The 21373-nt window shown below is 39.8% G+C and overlaps 1 protein-coding gene across 2 annotated transcripts in view; it reads right to left on the bottom strand.

The window, feature by feature from the left end:
* Positions 1 to 21373, bottom strand: part of Cfap97 (cilia and flagella associated protein 97) — a 32579-nt gene continuing 11206 nt past the window's right edge. For both annotated transcript variants that reach the window (XM_051169717.1, XM_051169716.1), the window contains exons 2-5: positions 20046 to 21148; positions 7643 to 7911; positions 1603 to 1753; positions 1 to 597 (exon numbers count right to left, since the gene is read on the bottom strand). In XM_051169717.1, coding sequence (XP_051025674.1) covers positions 467 to 597; positions 1603 to 1753; positions 7643 to 7911; positions 20046 to 21132 — 1638 coding nt within the window. In that variant the 5' untranslated portion in view covers positions 21133 to 21148 and the 3' untranslated portion in view covers positions 1 to 466. The remainder of the gene's footprint in view (positions 598 to 1602; positions 1754 to 7642; positions 7912 to 20045; positions 21149 to 21373) is intronic.

The raw sequence follows: 21373 nt of genomic DNA, 5'->3' as shown, positions 1-21373 counted from the left end.
TAAAGAGCGTAGCACACAATCAAGTGACAACCCATTGCTGCAGACATTCTAAAGCTGACTGAAGCACAGGGCGCTTAAGTTTACAAGGTCAACCCCTTGTTTAGCATTTACATTAACTGAAAAATATATCGAGTAAGAACCATATAGTGTCTTGGTTTTAACATGGATTATCACCACGGCTGTTTTGTCAGCATAACAACTGAATTCCTATCCTGAGAAACGACTCATGCTTAACACCGTTCTCAATTAAACAGACATATAGCTCCTATAAATATGCCATCGCATGAAACACTGATTTTACATCAAAGTATCTTTTGATAATAATTTTGCACTGAATAACAATAAATTATACTCATTGCTATATAAATTGTTGAAAAAAGTATTACAGATGTTTTCAAAGAGTAACAGTAATACATAAAAATACATTCTTAAAATTGGACAGACAACGTGTATCATAAAAAAGGTTTTACAACCAGGCAGTACGAACACTCAGGGGTTTTGGTCTTAGCAAAAAGCCACCGGCTGTGTCCAACACTGATCGGGGGTCGGTCTTGCTGCTCAGACGACTGGTCGCACTGGACGTCCTGGAAGCTCCTCCTGCTCACACACAAAGACACGGCGCTGTCAGTAACTTGCACCAAGCACACAAGCTGTCACCTGGTAAACTTCTTTCCCTAATTCTAAGTCTAGCCTGGCTACCCTTCCTTGTCCCAGATGTGTGTAATGCTCTAATGAGATGACTTTCAACAGAACTGTACTTTAGAATTTCCCATGGAGTTTCAAGCTACTCAAGTGATTCAAATGAAAACAAAGACACTTTGCATATCACTTATATGTCTGCTTGACAAATAATTTGCTAAGGTCAAGGCATAATGCTAGTATCAGTTACTAGAGCAAGGCCATATTTTAAGTCACGGTAACAGCATGTTTTAAAATGTAGTGAGATGCCCAGCCAGTGACTAAGTCACATGAGCACCGGGAAGTGAAGAGGCTCCAACTGTCTGTAGAACTAATGGCTTACATCTCTAAGAAGACTGCAGTTTAGAGTGTGTGCATGCAGCACCAGCTTCTGGAAAGGCATGTGTCTGGCTTCCCATGTGTTGTATACCCTGGTACTGAAGTTCTACAACTCTAGGGTACACTAGTGGCTAAGTCTGTAACTGATCACATATCAAGCAGTAAAAAGAATTACATCTTTATCTTATTAATTTTTAGTTATCTGGTGAGGAAGAAAAAGGACACATGTAAGGGTTACAAGGTATTAGCAAATGTTTATAATTGGCTGGAAAAAATGTTTCAGCCACATTCAAATATCCTATTCTTTAAACACACATACTAAGATTAAAAGACTCCCTTCTAGTATCTGAGGAAATACTGCTATTTTCACTCATTTTATCTTTTGGTTTTCTCTTTATGCTACTATTATTACATTCTGTATATGAAGTCTGAAATTAAGTGAAATATAAAAACATGCCAATGAGAAATAAAATGCATTCCAAAAGTTAGCATTTTAAATCTCTATCATAAGAACATAAATTACATTTCTTACTTTTAAAAAAGATAAAAGAGACAAGAAACAAATAAAAAATAGCTTATTCTTACTCAGTGGGCTATAGTGGCCAACAGTAGATCTCACTCGTCTAACAGACGGCGAAGGGTTGAGATACCCCATATTTCGATGATAGTCCATCAGCTGTTCAGAGCGTTTCATGCCAACTGTTGGCTTCACAGCTTCGAGCCGTTTCAATAAAGCCTGCATAAAAAATATGAAAGTTAATCCCGGATAATTACCAACCATTTCTTAAAACTCAAATATTCTACAACCTAAAATTCACTAAGGAAAAGCAGTGTATGTCATTCCACATATGCCAGAAATTTTCTTACCGGGGTTGAAGAACCTACACCCACCCTAAACACACTCTACACGTTAGTTTGTATACCCACAGCTAAGTGTAGCCTTCTTCCCTCATCAAGGAAACTTCTCTTTGCAACAGAGGAGATCATTACAGAAAACCACATCCACTTAAAATGCAGAGCTGTGGAATCCAGTCCTAATGGGTACATCGACAAACAACTCATGGCGCAGGGAACGTTGCTGCGAGATGGTCTCCTAGCACTGTCAGAGCCGTGTACCTCAAGTCTCACCAACAAGCCTTGAACAAGAACAACAATAAACATACCAGTGTGGACAGGGAAAAGCCATGAGGCCTCACCCCACGCAAGAACTGCAGGCAACTAAGGAAAGCTGAGTGGGAGAACGGTCTTCTCCAGGGAGAGCGCAAGAGCTTATCCAGTGCTAAATAGTCAGCCCTGGAAACACACACCCAGGTGACGCTGTACACGCTGAGCAGGCTGTATTTAGGAATATATTCGTGTATGTGTAACAATAACGAAACAGGAGGCTATTATTTAATAGAGAGGGCTATATGAATGGGTTTGAAGGGCAGAATGGGAAGGGGAAATGATGTGATTATGTTATAATATCAAAAAATAATTAAAAATCAATAATACATTTTCAGAAAAACTCCCAGGGTTTTCCCTAACACACCCATTACCCACACCGCTATGATTAAGCGATTTCTACAGTCTGGGTATCAAGTGTTTCCCTTAGGGGCTTGGTCTCCAGCTGGTGTTTGCAGGCTTGATAAGTGGCTGGGCTCTGATCTCAGCAAGGGACTAATACAGTGATGGATAAAAATTGAGAGGACCTACTAGAAAGCAACGGAAACTGGGAGGCTGGGCCTCTTTGAGTAAGCAGACGGCTATCTTGTCCCTGGCCTCCTCTTCTGGCTGTCTTTGCTTCCTGTCCTGAGACAGGCAGCTTCCCTCCACCATGCTCTCCCACCATGGTATATCTGCCTTGCCATCAGTCTAAAAGCAATGGGGCTAGCCACGAACTGAATCCCGGAGCCAAAATAAACCTTCCTGATATTCATCTCAGAAACTGTCACAGCAGCTTTTAAAAGGTAAGTCGCATACAACAAGAGATCCACCTGTCTGTGCGCCTTGAGTGCTGGGATTAAAGGCATGCACCACCATGCCTGGCCCAAGAAGGTGCTTTTCTTTAATATGATCATGTCTAATATAAATATTCCTACTTTTATTTTTTAAATATTTCTTTATTTTATATGTATATGTGCTTGCCTGGAGTATATATGTATGCTGTATATTTACTAGTGCCCAAAAGAGGCTAGAGGACAGTACTAGATCACCTGGAATTGAAATTACAGGCAGCTGTTAGCCACCGCGTGATGAAAAAAGGCTATACACCATGTTCAAATGATAACAACGAGAACCTATCCATCCATCCATCCATCCTTTAACAAGGACATTTCAAAATTCATGACTTAAAAACTTGGTCATTGTTTTGGAAATAGTCTCAGTGCAACTGCGTTAAGATGAAGTGAGCCCGCCCTCTGCTGGACAAAACTTTATTTTATTTTATTTTATTTTATTTTTTAGGGATAACGTAACAAGAGCCCTGGCTGTCCTAGACTCTGTACTTGAGGATGGCCTCGAACTCACAGAGATCTGCCTGCCTCTGCCTCCCGAGTGCTGGAGAACTGTATTTTATTATTTACACACATTCTCTCTTTTCTTTCTATCCCTCCTCCTTTTCTTATTGTTGCTGGGGATTAAACGAGCAACAACACTTTAGAGTCTCTTCTATACTCCCTTGATCTCTTTGGATACAGAATCTATTGAGAGGAATGCTGGTATCTGCCCAGTGAAAGAGATAACAAGGATCTTCAAAGTTAGCAGGAGGCACTAACAATTTGCTTTTAATTCTAGGACTCTAGCTTACAGTTTTCACACCTTCTCTGCACAGTACTTTACTGTCTGGATTTAAGACCCATTCATATAGCTTCTGAAGTCCAACAAGTTAATATAAATACTGGGACATAAATGCCTATTAACCACCTGAGTTTCCTCTGTCATCAGTGACAGGGCAAATGAGGAGATAGAAATAATATAGTCTATAAAGCAATGGACCTAGTTTGTTCATATATAGACCTAGAAATAACTACTGGTGCACGCTCACCTCTGTCTCCTCTCCTTTCTCTCTCTCTCTCTCTCTCTCTCTCTCTCTCTCTCTCTCTCTCTCTCTCTCTCTGTATGTGTGTGTAATAAACAGAAAAATAAATTAAGGGTTTGGATATAAAATAAACATAAAAACCAATAACAGAAGTAACTAGTTAGGAAACATGAAAACTATATACAATAGCACAAAAATATGTTTGAAGAAAGGTGGGAAATCTTACTACTGTGGGTTACAAGAAGGCTCGAATAAAGGGAAATACTGCATTTCTGACAGGAGTGTACTAATGAGTATCGAGCTTGGGACAGAGCTCAGAAACAGTGCACTTTCCCAGCTGTATGAGGGCCTGGTTCATTCCTCAGAACTTTAAGACAAAATTAGTCAATATAAAACATTCTATGCCCGGCGTGGTGGCGCATGCCTTTAATCCTAGCACTTGGGAGGCAGAGGCAGGTGGAGCGCTGTGAGTTCAAGGCCAGCCAGTTCTACAAAGTGAGTCTAGGACAGCCAAGTCTACACAGAGAAACCCTGTCTTGAAAAACCAAAAACAAAAAACAAAAAAACTATGATTAAAATGTAAGTCAAAGTGAACTGCAACAAAGTAGTTTAATAAGGAAAAATGTTTCATTGTTAGAAATAAATGCAAAAGTATAAAAAGTTTTGAGAAGGTATGAAAATTGGTTTTAAGAAAGAAGAGTTCAATTAGGAAGATTAGCTTTCTTCACGGTAACAATAAATTATGCCATGTTTTCCTGTTTAGCTTTAAGTTAGTCTTTCATTTCAGAGTAGTACTGTTCAATGCTTATATGTGGCATCCATCATATCCTTGAGGGGAGCTAATCCTGAGAGGTGTGTACTTTACGTATTGATCACACAAGTTTCAATGATTCATCAAAAAGGAAGTAAAAATATCTCATCACTAGTACTGATTACAAGCTGAAATGGCAGTACTGTGGGCTGGGGCTGTAGCTCTGACAGTTCAGTGGCAGCATCTGCAAGCCCTGGATTTGTCCTCCAGCACAAATGAATGAACAAACAATGCAATAAAAGCAGATACAGCAATATCATATATAATCAATTAAATAAAACACTATTTAAAAGAATTCACAATTGTTTTGATGTATGACAATTTATTACTCTCAAGTGGAGAAAAATATTTGTTTCCATATGTAAATCATAATATATACAGAGCAAATGAAGATAAAATATTGGCAGTTTCTTACCGCTATTAAAATTTCACTCCTGAGCCGGGTGCGGTGGTGCATGCCTGTAATCCCAGCACTCAGGGAGGCAGAGGCAGGGAGATCTCTATAAGTTCGAGATCAGCCTGGTCTGATCTACAAAGCGAGTCCAGGACAGCCAAGGCTACATAGAGAAACCTGTCTCAAAAACCAAAACCAAAACCAAACCAAACCAAACAACATTGCTGGAGGAATAATGAAAGCTGTAAATAGAAGCTGCTGAAAGTTGTCACCCTATGCCTATTCTTATGAATACAATGCATTTCAGACACTAATGGGCTGAGATTCCCCAGCTTTAAGGCTCTTTAACGAGCTAACTGCAGCAGAAGCGCACACTATAATGCCCGCACTGGGAAGGAGGTGACAAGAGGATGAAAGGACTACGGTCAGCACGGGTTATACAGTGAGACCCTATCTCAAAATCAAAATAAAACCACAAAAAAACTAAACACAGGATTACCAGCACATGACCCAGCAATTCCAGTTTTAAGTAGTTAAAGGAAATGAAAGCAGAGGCTTGAATAGACAATTGCATGTCAGTGTTACCCACAACAGCCACGACAGCAACTGCCTGACATGTCCACCAGCAAATGGAAGAATCAAAATATTTGTTATATACTTATTCGGCTTTAAAGCAGAGGCTGGAGAGACCATTTACTGATGAAGAGCACATGCTGCTATGCAGAGGACCGGGGTTTGGTTCTCCAGCACCCTCACGCTGGCTAACTCTAGTTTCAGGGATCCAGTGCCTTCCTCTGGTTTCCATGGAACCAGGCATGCATGCAGTGCACACAGATACATACAAGCAAAACACCCATAAGCATATAAAATAACTAAATCTTAAATTGTCCGTTAGGTTCTGATGCACCCTACAATATGGATCATATTTGGAAGCTCATCAAGTGACCTCAGCTGGGTATAAAGAGAAATACTGCATGCACCCGTTCACTTAAAACATCTAAACTGCTACATCTATAAAGACAAAAAGTGCTTTAAGGCCTAGAGGGGAATAGGAATGGAGAATGTCACAGTTAAAACAGGATAGCAAAGCTCAACGGACTGTAATCTTAAAGTAGATACAGTATGCAAATTATATTTAAAGCTTTAAAAAAACAAAACCAAAAACCTAAGACAGCCAACCTAAGCCCGGATCTGGGCTCTCTACCTGCTGTTTGACCTCACACAGTTCCCTGTGCCCTACTCAGTGTCTCATTTTCTCTCATGCCATAACATGCTATACTGTATGAGGATTAAATGACCCAATATTTGCAAAAGAGGAGTATAATTGTCAATTAAAACAGGCTTCATAGCCAAATGGACATATAAAAACAAGATAAACTCTTATATTTGTGACATTAGTAGTTCCACATTTTCAGAAAATATGAATCAAACACAGTTAGCCTGATGTACAGAAAACTACTGTGTAGCTAGCTCATCACACAGAAAATTAATTTCAATTATTTCACTGGTATAGAGATAGTAATAAACACTTACTGTTCCCAGGCCAGGTGCTGTAGAGTGACTGGGGATGAAGCAGGAGGGCCCGTTTTGGAACTGCCTTACTTTTAACAGCGTTAACACGCATTTGGTGTGAACTATAAACTTACAGGAGGGCTAACTTCACTTTGATTTCTATTTATTTAAGAGACTACCTAGGCTTAAGGTTTTTGGCTCAGGTATTTACTTTGGGTAATTATGTAATCCTTTTAGGTTTTTAAGTTGTTTTCATATACTTTTTTTTTTAAATGCTTACCTCAAAGATTTGTTAAGATTCAAGAAATATGAGGATATTTTAGGACAAGGCCTATAAGAACAACTCCAATAAGAGTTCAATACATAGCAATTACTAGGAGGCTAAATTTTACTGAAAAAAAAAAAAGAGAGATACTGTAACAGTTTAAATGTATGCATGTATATGTCCTATAAAATATCAAAGTAACTATATAATCCATAACTATGCTGCACTCATCTCAAGCTAAGTACCAACTTTGGCCTATTTATCCTTTAAAAATAAATCCCAAGAATGTCCAGAATATGGCGGGTGAAGCAGTTGGCTAGTGACTGAACACATCATGGAGGATGCATGCCCCCGACTCCTGGGTACATTTCCTGTAACTGTACAGTGATTTAACTAACCTAATCAGAAAATAGTGACACTTTCAGTTCATATAACCTCCGCAAGCTGAGAAATACACATGGCTAACTTCTAGGCTCACCACTCGCCACAGTTTATGGCACATCTGCCTGTACCTGATTTAGGCAACTACACTGAAAAGCTGGCTATTCTTGGGGTTTCCTGTAAGCTGTACTTACAAGGCAGTACAATGCATTTTCTTTGACAACTAAAGGATGTATTACTTACCAGATTTTCTCTTTCAATCCTTTGCTGTTCCCTCTGTCTGTTGAGAGCACTATGATACAACTTAGGGGGGTGGCTGATCGATCTTCCAGGAATTGTACTTTTGTTTCCTGGTTTTTCAGCCTGTCTTGACAGTTCTTTCAAAAGCCTCTGATTTTCCCGATCAATCTGTCTCAGCTCTTCTCTTGTGAAAGAGTAGTTTTTCCTAGGTATTACTGAAGGTTGATCAAAGTGATGTTTTTGTGGTCCCTTTTTATCTAATTGCAGAAAAGCTACAGAAGTAAACAAACAAGCAAAAAAATGAAAGTGGCTAAACAAAGTAGCTATGATGGTACATACTTTCATTCTTAAAACTATAAACTAAATTTTAATAAAGGGTAAGAAATGAGATAACAAGGTCTTTGTGTAGGGAAAAAAAACTGGATGTAGCTTAGAGTTTTATGTTCATTGGGCCCTTTGAGCATAAAAGCTCATGCAAACAGGTACTCACATCAGAATGACCATGGTATGTGATACTAGTTCTCAGGCAGGTAATTCACACACACAGAATACCTCTCTTGCCATGTCTATTTTGTTTTCCCACAGCAGTTTTAATAGTGAGGGACTTTAGAAACCTCTGGGTTTGGAGTGCTGATACTAATACAATAATTGAAAGGAAGGGCATAATTCAACAGGAACACCAGACGTCCTTGGCAATGACTCATGGAAGCAACGGCAAAAATAAATTCAAACCAGTCTAGAATGAACAACTTCATCTCAAAGTATTACACCATGAAAGCCAAGGGTTTTAATACTGTTAATAGAGCACTTCTGCTGTGAATGCCAAACATTCTATTCTGTACTAAGTATAAGCTAAAACGAACACATTATATAAAAGATATTTCTAGCTGAGAAAATAAATTGCACACTATGATACCAAATGATTTTTGTTGGGGTGGTGATGGGAATTGAACCCAGGGTCTTGTCTATTCTAGATGAATATGGTACTACTGAGCTATGTCCTCTGCCTGAAAAGAATTTTTAATAACATGCTTAAAAAACCGTTACAAAACTTTTCAGAAAGCATGACTAGTACTACACACTTGCGAAGAGCTTCTAAAATACTGAGCTCAGTGAATGTCTCTACTGCAGTGTATACTAAAATAGCAACATATGGTAGCTGGTTAACAAGTGTAGTTTTGGTTTGGTTTTATGATATTTTTAAGATTAAAAAATAACTACCGTTTAGGGTGTGCATGATCTATATTTGTCAAAGTGCGTGCCTGTGTGCATATGGAGGACAGAGGCAACTCTGTGGAGTTGGCTCTCTCCTTCCACCTTCACGCACATTCTGGGGATTGAACTCAGGTCGTCAGTCTTGTGCACAATGCCTCCTGTCATCTCCACAGCGCCCAGGGTAAATGTTGGATGCTACTTGACTACATGCTTTTCCTTCTTACGTGTCTAGTTTAGCATCTCATCCTGTTAGACACAGTGCTGTAAAGGGAAAGGGTAATTTTAACCTCCATTTGACAGTGAGTTTAATCCAGTCATGAGGGGAACTGAGAAAGGCAGCAATTTTACTTCTTATGTTTATACCAAGGATCACAAAGACTACTGAAAATTATAGGAAGAAACAAAACAGATAAACAGTAGTTTCCTCTTAAGAAAAATTCAGGAATTAAGGGATAGTAGTTAAAACCCACACCAACTAAATGACAAAATTTAAATGAATATGATTTGAAAACTATACATACACTATAGATTTTAAATAACCTTCCTTTTAATACCTGTTCATATAATTTTTTAAAGTTTTTAGGTTCATTTAGCTATACATAAAATTCTTTAGAATCTCATTCTAAAAGAAATTAGGCTAAAATTCCTAATGGCACATTTTCAGAGGTAAAAAGAGCAATAGTAAAAAAATTTTTAGTTCATTAAAAAAAATCAAACAACAATTGCCAAAAGGCAGTCTTTAAGCTTTCCTTCATTGAAAACAACAAAACGGAGTGCGTATTTACTGATAGAAAACAATATATGACACTTTAAAAAGTGACTATATGCTAATTGACATCAAATACATAATTCCTTCAGATAAAACCTAAATATAAGCTTTAACAAGCATTTTACTTATACAGCTGTGTCTACCTACTCGTAAGCACTTGCGAATACTTTGGGAGGCAAAGGCAAACTCTTTGCATCTTCTTCAACCCACAGCCATAAACAGCCACTTCTGGCATCATTTAACCCCACGTCACAGAGGACCAGCTTTACTGCCATTGCTACTGGAAAAAGACTATACTTTAAAACTTGTGTGTAAAGCTACAGCGGGAATGTTATCAGGCCGTGTTGTCTTCACGCCCAGTGAGGCTGGAGAGGAGCAGGAGGGAGTGCTGGCGGGAAAGCTCTGCATTTGCTTCCCAAACTCACAAAGCTGGGAGGGCTGGTGCTGCACACATGTAGTGTAGTCTAACTCTGGCACTGGGAGGTGGAGGCAGAAGAGTGAGAAGTGCAAGGCTGTTCTCAGCTACATGGTGAGTTCCGTGCTAGTCTGGAAGACACGAACCAGTCTCAAGGTAATAAAATAAAAAATTGTTCTATATAAAACTCTAGAGAAAAAACAGCTACATAGTTATTTTTTAACGCTGTTTTTAAAAAGCCAACATTAGTAACAAGTCATAAGATCCAAATTTATAAGATTTCTTATTTGCCTTCTTTTTTTTATTAATTTATTCATATTACATCTCGATTGTTAGCCCTTCCCCTGTTTCCTCCCATTCTCCCCTTCTCCCCTCCCCTATGTCTGTGACTGAGGGAGACCTCCTCCCCCTATACATGCTCTCAGAATATCAAGTCTCTTCTTGGTAACTAGCTATCCTTCCTCTGAGTGCCACCAGGTCTCCCCATCCGGTCAGAAAAGGGGCACCAAAGTTCGTGTGAGAGTCAGATCTCACTCTCCACTCAACGGTGGAGAATATCCTGTTCGTCGGCTAGGTCTTGGTAGGGGTTCAAAGCTTACTGCCTATATTCTCCTTGGCTGGTGCCTTAGTTTGAGGAGGACCCCAGGATCCAGATCTGCCTGTCATAAAGTTCTTCTTGTAGGTTTCCAGGACCCTGTGAGTCCTACTATTTCCTCTTTCTTCCATGCTACTCTTGCCTAAAGTCTCAATCGGATGTCCTCTCCTCTGACCCACTTTCTTGGTAAGTAAAGATTTTCATGGTATGTATTCCTTGGACTAGTGTTTTGATATAAGTGAGTATATACCATTTGTCTCTTTTTGCTTCTGGGTAAACTCACTCATTATGATAATTTCTAGATCAATCCATTTGTCCACAAATTTCGGGAATTCCTCGTTTTTAATAGCTGAGTAGTATTCCATCATGCAAATATACCACAGTTTCTTAGTTCATTCTTCTACTGAGGGACACTTAGGCTGTTTCCATGTTCTGGCTATTATGTATAGAGCAGCTATGAACATGGTTGAGCATATGTCCCTGTTGTGTGGTAGGGCATTTTCTGGGTATATTCCAAGGAGTGGGATGGCTGGGTCTTGAGGAAGCCCTATTCCCAGTTTTCTGAGAAAGTGCCAGATAGCTTTCCAAAGTGGTTGTACTAGTTTGCATTCCTGCCAGCAATGAAGGAGTGTTCCTCTTTCTCCACATCCTCGCCAACATGTGGTGTCATTTGAGTTTTTGATCTTAGCCATTCTGATGGGTGTAAGATGGAATCTCAGTGTCATTTTGATTTGCATTTCTCTGATGACTAACGAGGACGAGCATTTCTTTAAGTGTTAGATGAAAAATTCTGACTTTTTGTTCCCTTCCTTTGAATTTCTGTAGGCACCTTTCAGCTCTGACCAATAGAGTAGTCAGAATGGTATGTGACAGACATTTTTAAAGATTCATTTTATTTTATTATTTTTTATTTTGTATGTATGAATGTATGTGCATGTATACCTGTGCGCTACCTTCATGTCTGGTACCCTAGGGGGCCGGAAGAGGGTGTCAGGCTCCCTGGAACTGGAGTTACAGAGGGCTGTGAGCTGTTATACAGGTGCTAGGAATGAAAGCCAGGTACCCTTAGAAGAGCAGCCGGCGCTCTAAGCTGTTGAGTCCTCTCTCCAGGCCCCATGATTCATGTAGTTATGTATATGTGTGTCTGTGTTTGCCACATGCATAGAGGTGTAACAGCCCTGGAGGTGGAGTGACAAGAGACAGTACAGTGAGCTGCTTGGAGCGCAGCACTATGCATGCCCTATAGTAACTTGAGGACGCCACGTGTGACACTACAAATCACTAAATGGAATCCACGCAAAGGAACTTTTATCCTACCATTTAAGCCATCTGAGGTTGCTGCTTTATACAACTTGAGTTTTGTGATACTTTATTATCAGAGCAATAGTAGCTACTACAAAATTTAGTACAAGGAAATGGAACAGTATAAACTTAAAATTCATGGCTCTAGCATAGTGGAAGTTTTGTTTTCTTTAAAAATTCAGTTATGTAAATATGTTTCTGTTTTAATCCCAAGTGTAGGATAGGAGAATGCTTTTGGTTTGTTCACAGCTGACAACAGGTTCATGCAGAGCGGCATGCATGGTCTTTGCCAGCTGACTATTGCCTCATGCGGGGGGTGGGAGGATGGGGATGGGGAGTGGTGGTCTTTGCCAGCTGATGATTGCCGTGTGTGTGTGTGTGTGTGTGTGTGTGTGTGTGTGTGTGTGTGTCTGTGTGTGTGTGTGTAGGGGAGGGCGTGGTCTTTGCCAGCTGGGGACTCTGAGAGGGTATAAATATGAGAGCAGACTGAGAGGGAGAGGCTCCAGGAGATGCGTTAAAGAGACTGCTCATGGTTTGTTCGGCTGCAGCATTTGCTGTTGGCTGGTTTAGCTGGTCTGCTGGCTGTACTGACAACAAAGACTGAAACTGTTGCATTGGAACCAAGTCTGAAGAGGTCTACATCTCCTGCTCCTTCTAATCTTCTTTCTCTCCTGCCTAGGGCCAGGGGTTGGAAGGGAGGCAGAGGCATTAAGGAACCTCAAATAAAGTACGTTTAAAAGATCAGTGCTTATACTCTAGGTTTGAAATAGAGCTGGAAGACTCTTGAAAAAAAAAATGTTAAAGGTGGGCGGTGGTGGCGCATGTCTTTAATCCCAGCACTCGGGAGGCAGAGGCAGGTGGATCCCTGTGAGTTTGAGGCCAGCCTGGTCTACAATGCGAGTCCAGGGCAGCCAAGGCTACACAGAGAAACCCTGTCTCGAAACTCCCCCCCACAAAAAAAGTTAAGGGGGCTGGAGAGGTGGGTCGGCGGTTCAGAGCTCTTGCTGCTTTTGCAGAAGACTAGGGTTTGGTTACCAGCACCCAGGTGTAGGTTCACAACTATCTTTAACTCTAGTTCCAGGAAATCCAACTCTCCTCTGGCCTCCTCTGAGATTTGCACACACATGTTGCACATACATATACACAAACAAGCAAAACACTCATATACATAAATAAATCTGGAAAAAGAAGGTTGCTGATGAAGTTAGAGAGTGGACTGGCTGACTATTTAGCAGCACTGTTATGGTGACAAGGAAAATGGCAAAAATTCCTACTGGTGGATTTGGGCGAAGATAGTCAAGCCAGACATTGAAAATACAATGGCTTATATTATCCATAGTAAAATAGGATACAGAAATATGATCTAAAACCAGGAATTGGTCAGTTTTCAAACAAAATACAGAGGAACTGTAAGAGCCAGGGTTCAGAACTTACAGAGCTCACAATAAAACAATTCCTCCACCCTTACCTCCCCCAGTAGAAGATGTTCAAATTACTCAAGAGCTTACTCACTGAGGAATCTTGGCTGTACCTGGACCAAATTTAACTTAGGTCCTGGATCTTGAGGTTCAGACTATATTTGGAAAATGGCAATGCATTTTGTATATGGGAGAAACAAATAGTAGCGAAGAGATTTTAAAGGTATTTCTATAAACTACTTGACACTTACCCTGTTAAGAGGGATAATGATAGAAGAGGCTGATGAAAACATCTCAGGAGGTAGGCTATTTGTCTAGCATGCCTCACACCCTGGGAGTAATGGTTAGCAACACATACTGTATTTTTCGCACTTCCCCCCAAAAAAGTGAGGGTGTGGGAAATTACGGTGTATCTTATGACTCAATTGTTTTTATTGTTTTTCTGCTCTAAAAACTGGGTGCATCTTATGGTCAGGTGTGTCTTATGGTCTGAAAAATACGGTAATACGAGGCATGATAGTGTATGCTTGTAATCCTCATACCCAGGAGGCAGAGGCAAGAAGACCAGACAGTCAAGGCCATCCTCAGTTACAGCCTGGGTTATATGAGACCTGTGTTAAAACAAAGAAGGCAGGGTCTATGTCCCACTACTTTAAATTTGGGAGGTTTACAACCATTGCTGCCAACACTGGGTATAGTTGTGCATGCCTATAGTCCTAGCAACTTGGCACCAGAGGCAGGAGGATTACTACAAGTTCAAATCTATATAGAAAGTTTTAGGGCAGTCAACTCTCATAATCTGAAAGAAACAACACAAGCACAAAAGGATGACTCTAGAAGTTAAGTCTCAAATGGCTCTGAGATTTCTCTATTATTTTCTGGAACACTTTGCTTGGAGTGTTACCTGAGTACATGTAAGAAGTCTAAGTACCCCGAGGCCACCATACTGGAAGAAGCTAGGCCTATGTTAGAGACTGGGACTCTCTGTTTAGCAGTCCTAACCTGTGAGCTTCAGGTCTCGGTGCCGGACTTGTGGGTAAACAAGCACTCAGACACTTCTGTCCCAAGGCACTGTCTCACACCTACTTTTGAGTTTCTCTATTCCACAAGTGCCGGGACAATCTGTTCTGTAGTGATCGTTACTGCATATTTTATCCTTTTTTTAAAAAATGAATGTAAGCCAGAGACTACCTGAGAATCAAGTGCAGCCCCCACACAAAGTTAACACTTTAAAAAAAACTCTCTGGTGCTTTGTTCTGATCTTCAGTCCTCTGTGGTAGCTTGGACTTCATTAATTTATTGTCTAGTTTTGTTTGTATGCTGTAATCAGTATTGTACATTTTTAGCATATTTGGCTTATGTATTAATATAAAACATCCATTTTTGTCCCCTTTAGTATTTTTAAAAACTTGAATTCTACTTTTGTACTAATAGGGTTGCTACTTCTATTTCTGTCTTTCTATTTATTCTTTTAAAGGAAATATAACTTTTTAAAAAACATCTATTTTCAATCTTCCTAACACCATTGTAACTATCTTTTTGGATTTTGTTGATTTATTCTTTGCCAGTATAACTGGTATTTAATGAGTACCCACTGCTAGCATAATAGAAACTACCAAAATAACTAGTGTTTTCCTTTTTACTGTAGCAAAAATACAAAAATTTACTTTTTGTTTGTTTGTTTTCAAGACAAGGTTTTTCTGTTACATAGAGCCCTGACTGTCCTGAACTCTTTTTGTAGACCAGGCGGGCCTCAAACTTACAGAGATCCGCCTGAGTGGTGGGATTAAAGACGTGCACCAGCACACCAGGCTACCGACCTATTTTTAGATATATTATTCAGTAATATTACAATTCATTCTCCATAATGCTGTATATTGAAAACGAAAACTTATAATCACAAAAAAGCCAACTAAAAAACCCAAAAATCCCAACAATCTCTGTCTTCCTTTTCCTAGACCCTGGAAATCATACTTGTCTCTGTGATTTTTGACTAATACCATCACATACATGGAATCACATGATAGTTGTCTTTGTATGGGCATGTACGTGTTCATGCATCTGCAGATGTGAGTGTGTGTGTAGTCTAAAGGTCAGTCTGGGACCTCATTCATTAGGAGCTGTCCACATTGGTTTTCTGAGACAAGTCTCTCACTTAGACCTGGGACTCACTGACTCAGGTAGGCCAGCGGGCCACTAAGCCTCAGGGAACCTCTTGTTTCCCAGGGCACTGATAACAAACACCGCAGCAGAGCACAGCACCATGCCTGCCTTCTCCTCAGGTGCTAGTGCTTGTCTTTTCCAGACGTACTTCATTGAGCATCATACCTTCCAGCTCAGCCACGCTGCAGCAGCACAGACCAGCTCTTTCTTTCTCTTTAAGACTGACTGACATTCCTGATTTAACCTTTGAACACATCCACGCTGTCTTCCATGTTAAAGTCAGTTACTTATATTGGCTGGCCCTCTTCCTACAGCTGTTATAAAGTGTGCCCCTCGTTCTTTTCCCTTTCTGAAAGAGTAAGCTAAAAATCATTTTCTCTAAAAATGGCTCCAAATTTCAGAGTACAACTACCATAATAATAAATTCTAGTTTCACTTTTCTAGAAGTTTTTGAACTTTCTTTTTCTTTTTTTGATTCTTTACAGTCCTAAAGGTTGGGTTACATCTACCAGTATTTATTATATAAAAGCCTACTAGTACAACAAAACTAAAGATATTTACTCATTCCTCTGTCAGTAACATTAAACCAATTATATGTCAATGTAACATCTCTAGTTTAAAAAAAAAAAAAAAAAAAAAAGAGCCTGTAAGATGGCACAAAGCGGGAAGGCCCTTGCTGCCAAGCCTGACAACTGAGTTTTATCTACTGGACCCACGTGATAGAAAGAGTGAACTGACTCCCACAGATTCCCCTCTGACCTATACACACACATGCTCTGGCACATTTGTGCTCATGTGTACACACATATACACAATACATACATAAGCAGAATTCTTTCATTAAAAATGTGTGTGGAGGGGTGTAACAGCTTTGTTATTTTTAAATGCCTAGCTGAACAGAAGACAGCTGGATTCTCACTGCTGCTTCTGCACTGTGTTGTCACTGTCATGTGGCCCTCAAAGGCCCTGCTGATTGACTATCTGCAGCAGTGGGAATGTATAAAGCCAGTCGAGGCTACTTCTCTGTGTTACAACAGCTTTGTCCTCCTAGATCTCTCTAAAACCATCTAGTCTTGCTTTTAAAAAAAAAAAAAAAAAATCAATTTTCAATATTACATTTATCATAAGGATGTGGCCCCTCTGTTGCCTTTAGCTTTTCTCAAATGCTTGGTAATGCTAGGTAATGTATTCAGGTATTAACAATGCCAACCTGCCAGTAAAGAGATTAAACTGTGGTGCCAGGCAGGACATGCTGGAAGCCGGTCAGCTCAGCACAGCCTCCTCTTTCTCATTGACAGTAATAGGGTCTGGAAAGCATTTCCCTTAATCCCTCCATAATAGACACACAGATAGCTTAGTAAAAAAAAACTCTAACTAGTTTCTTCATTTATCAATGCCTCCTAAAGTCTCACTTCTTACTCTTAATTTTTTTTCAATAGAAGAGATAAAATTGGGCCAGGTGTGGTGGTGCAAACCTTTAATCCCAGCACTTGAGAGGCAGAGGCAGGTGGATCACTGTGAGGTCGATCCCAACCTGGTCTACAAAGTGAGTCCACGAGAGCCAAGGCTCCACAGAGAAACCCTGTCTTGAAAAACCAAAAATAAAAAACCAAAAACAAACAAACAAAAGTGGGGGGGGGGACAGAAGAGAGAGAGAATTAAGGCTACATATTTCTAGAATGTCTACTTTGCCCTTTCAGAGTCCTTCTAACATGGTCCGACTTTATAAAGACAAAGTATGAACTGTATCTTTAATCCGTCTGCTCACTCCTGAAACGCTTACCAAATGTATCAGCCTCGTGCCACAACCTCATGTCAAAATATGTTTACTGCTCCATTTTCTAAGTCTCTCAATGCCTAGTCAAGGATTGCAGCCCAAAGTTAAATATCTAATTCCAGTCACAGTCTTTGGATGTTTTCAGAAGGCGGATAGGATGGAAATTTCCCAAGTTAACTTTCTTATAGAGGTAAGAGGCTGAGAATGTATTAATCTTTCAAGGTCTCGTAAATTACATTTCTAATACCAGGCTACACTGATCTGTTAGTTTCGAGTGAACACCAGAACTCTCAATGAGACTAACCAGCCCATCCTATACATAGTTACTGTCTAGCTCAGGGACACGTCAATAACGCCCGAAGTCTACAGCTTTGTGTTTCAATTCCTAGAATCACATCTACTTCACTAAGTAAGTACCCAATTCAATACTGTTTCACCATTCCACTGGCAGTATTTGGATATTTGCTCTTATATTCTTTTATTAAGTCTTTATTTAGTAAACAATAATCTTTAAAACCACTATTTTACAGTTTGCTACACGGGCATTCCTTACTATTTGGGAAATTTGTTGTAACAATTTATAAAAATGTTTTACTCAAAACTCATTACAGGAATTGGTAAGTTTTTCTCTTGAACATCTGTACTTAAGCCAGTAAAATGCTTACCCTGGAAAGATGTAGTGTGCTAAACTCCTGCCTCAGCTGTGTGCTGACAGGATCATGTTCTAGTAGGAGGTTTTTAAACATGCTACACTTCAGCATGATCATCTTCCCTACATAAAAGGATTTATCTTCCAAGAAAGTGAAAGGAGGCTGTAGAACAGCTAGATAAGCCAATGCAACCTAAAAAAGCTCATTTGCTAGAATATGAAAAGGATAAAGATTATGAGATGAATACAAAAAAGGCCCAAGTTGGGCTGGGAGGGTAACCACCTCTATCATGAGCAAGATTTATATATATGGGGGCAAATACAGCAAAGTTATGAGGATCTGAAAAGCTTTGAATAATAATTTTGGGAAACTAAACATGTGTCTAACATTAGATTAGATCTAAACAATGGATTAATAGTTTGGAATGTTTAAAGACTTCCCTAGGGAGTCAGGTGTGGTAGCAAAAGCCTGTAATCCCAGTACTCAGGGAGGCAGAGGCAGGTGGATTACTGTGAGTTTGAGGCCAGCCTGGTCTACAAGGCCAGGACAGCCAAGGCTACACAGAGAAACCCTGTCTCCAACAACCAGGAAAAAAAAAAAAGTTCCCCTGGGGACTATTATTCATGGATTCCAACAGAAGATATGTTGACTAGCAAAACGTCCCCTTCCTGCCTCTGCCTTTGTTACAAAGCACTATCTGGCTGTGGTGGTGTGTGGTTTTAATTCTAGCCCTCAGAATGCTGAGGCAGGAGGATCAGGAAAAGTTCACTGCCAGCTCAACAACAAAAGGCCAGAAGAGCACTTTACTATTGGCTTCTTACAGCTGGGCTTGCTGGTGTACAGTGGAAAAACTGAAGCATGCGTCTGTGCTTCAAACTGGAAATTTTCCATGTTATTTTAACTGTAACTGAGGAGAGTATTCAGGAAATGAGGTGGTGATTACTGTTCTCACCTAAAAATCAGAAATATATAGGTCCTTAGAATATTGCTAAATTTAAGAAATAGTAGCCAGATGTGTAGTACATGCCTTTAATCCCAGCGCTTGGGAGGCAGAGGTAGGTGGCCAGCCTGGTCTACATAGGTTGTCTCAAAAAACAAAACAAAAATAACAAAATTAAATAAAACACATAAAAAGATGGTAAAAAAGGATGCCTTATTTATTCTTTAAGTCTTATTTATTTTTATATGTATAGGTGTTTGCCTGCAATGTGTATACATAAACTCCTGTTTATGTTGATCCAGAACTATGATCCTTTGGCAAGTAGAACTGCCACCAGCACTGGGCCAGGTTAAATGTTTAGCTGTCTGGATTCTACTTTCAACATTACAGTATGTGCTTGATTGAGATCCCAGCATGATTTATATGCAAACTAAAGTTTAAGGAAGCAGTGATAAACCTAACTGCCCAATTTGTACCTATTTCTAGATCTCTCTATAATAGATCTTGGATCTTACAACTCCCACTCCTAATTCCATCAGGAGTCCGACTGATTTCAGATGTCTCTCCCCTGGAGAGTCACTGGTTCAGAAATAAAACTAAGTGCAAGTTGTCTGGAGATACTTCTTTAAAAAGGTTCTTATACCTTGAGAGCTAGGGGAAAAGTGTTTTCTAGACATTGCCATGCCTGAAGGTGGGCAATAAAAGTTAATGCAGATACGTACTGGTAGCTTAAGAATGCAGATAGAAAACCAACCAACCATGCAAACCAGGTGCAGTGGTGCATGCCTGTAATCCCAGCACTCAAGGAGGTGGAATTCAAGGACAGCCTGGTCTACAAACGGAGTCTAGGGCAGTCAAAGCTACACAAAGGAAACTCTGTCTCGAAAACAACAGCAGCAAACAAACAAAAACCAAAGAATGAAGATAGAACTACCTCGGAAGAGCACAAGGCACTTCCAGTTTGAGAGGAACTGAAAACTAGTCTGAAATTTCTAGTCATAATTGATTAGCTTTGCAATTATCTAACGACTCAATGATATTCCAAGTGTTTTATGGTCAATGAAATATATCTGGCAAAGAAATTGACTAAAAACATCCATGCACATGCACAGCACATAATATTTAATTATTAATATTCAATAAGCAGAATTTCACAACTTACCTTTCAACAGATGATTCAGGTCCATTGTGTCGTGTAAGACTTTCTGTTTGGATCTATGTTCTAGATTGGCATCTAACACGGTTGATTTGGGAGCACAATTCAGCCCACTCTTCTCTTTCCTTCTGGCTGATTTCAGAGATCTCGAATCATTCTTTAAAGCCTCCACATCCTCATACACGTCCTGGCTCACGTTTTCTTGCCTTTTAACTTTTACTTTCTGATCATGTGATGGGCCCAGCTCAAAGGACTGGGAAGTGTTGGTGTCTGGAGGTGACAAAGGAGTTACATCTGTTACAGTGTCTTCGGATTCCTCATTATAGTCAGCAGTTTTTTGTTTAGTACTGGAAGGCAGCTGACCTGCAGGTTTTCTTCCTGATTTACATCTCTGTTTTGGTGACGAGAGGGCTACATCAGAAGCATGTTTCTGAGATGATGGGCATGACTCAGACTTCTGGATGTCAGATCCTGTATATGAGCAGTCTGAACTTGATCTTGAAGATGAGGAAGACAAAGAGGAGGAGGAACTGACATTGGAATACTTTTTACTTATGCCTTTTTTGAAGTTATTAGAGGGCTTGGCTGACTTGGCCTTCATATATTTTTTCCCATCATCGCTGCTCTCCTCTCCATCTGTGTAGTAATTATCCTCGCCTTTTACACTTTTAGGCATTCTATTTGGAACAGGTAAGTTATGTCCTTTTGTAGAATCACACGGTTTCTTTGATCTTGAAGAAGTGGCCAACAAACAGGAACCTGTTTGTGTGGTGTCATTTTCTTCATGTTGTTCCTTTGAGGAAATTTTTGCTTTTCTTTCATTTCCTTTCTGAGTAAGGTAATTTTCCTTTGTTTGTAGTCCAAGTTTCAAGCTCACATTTTCTGTGTCATTATCTAGTCTCTCTTTAGGGTCATCATTTTGTATTCCAAATTTCAAGTTTACATTTTTGGTGTCCTTATCTATTCTTTCCTTAAGGTCATCTTTTTGCTTGTCAAAAACTGAATTACTTTCACATTTCTTTGTATCTTCAAAGTCACTGTCAAAGAAAGAATGGTCCACTTCACCTTCTGATATATCTCCAAATCGATCCATGATGGCAAAAGGATGTCTGAAACGGGGGAAAGTGCAACCATCAGACTGGAGTAATTTCCAAATACTTTTTTTATTTTTCCAAAATGAGGAATGTTGCTAGGGAAACAACAACAAGAACAAAAAACTATTGTAAAACCAGGCCTGCAGAGATGGCTCAGAGGTTAAGGATACTGACTGTTCCTCCAAAGGTCCTGAGTTCAATTACCAACAACCACATGATGGCTTACAGGCATCTATAATG

This window comes from Acomys russatus, chromosome 27 (assembly GCF_903995435.1).
Source record: "Acomys russatus chromosome 27, mAcoRus1.1, whole genome shotgun sequence".
In the NCBI taxonomy this organism is placed as follows: domain Eukaryota; kingdom Metazoa; phylum Chordata; class Mammalia; order Rodentia; family Muridae; genus Acomys; species Acomys russatus.
The sequence above is the reverse complement of the archived record's forward strand: the minus strand, read 5'-3'. Positions and strand labels throughout refer to the sequence as shown.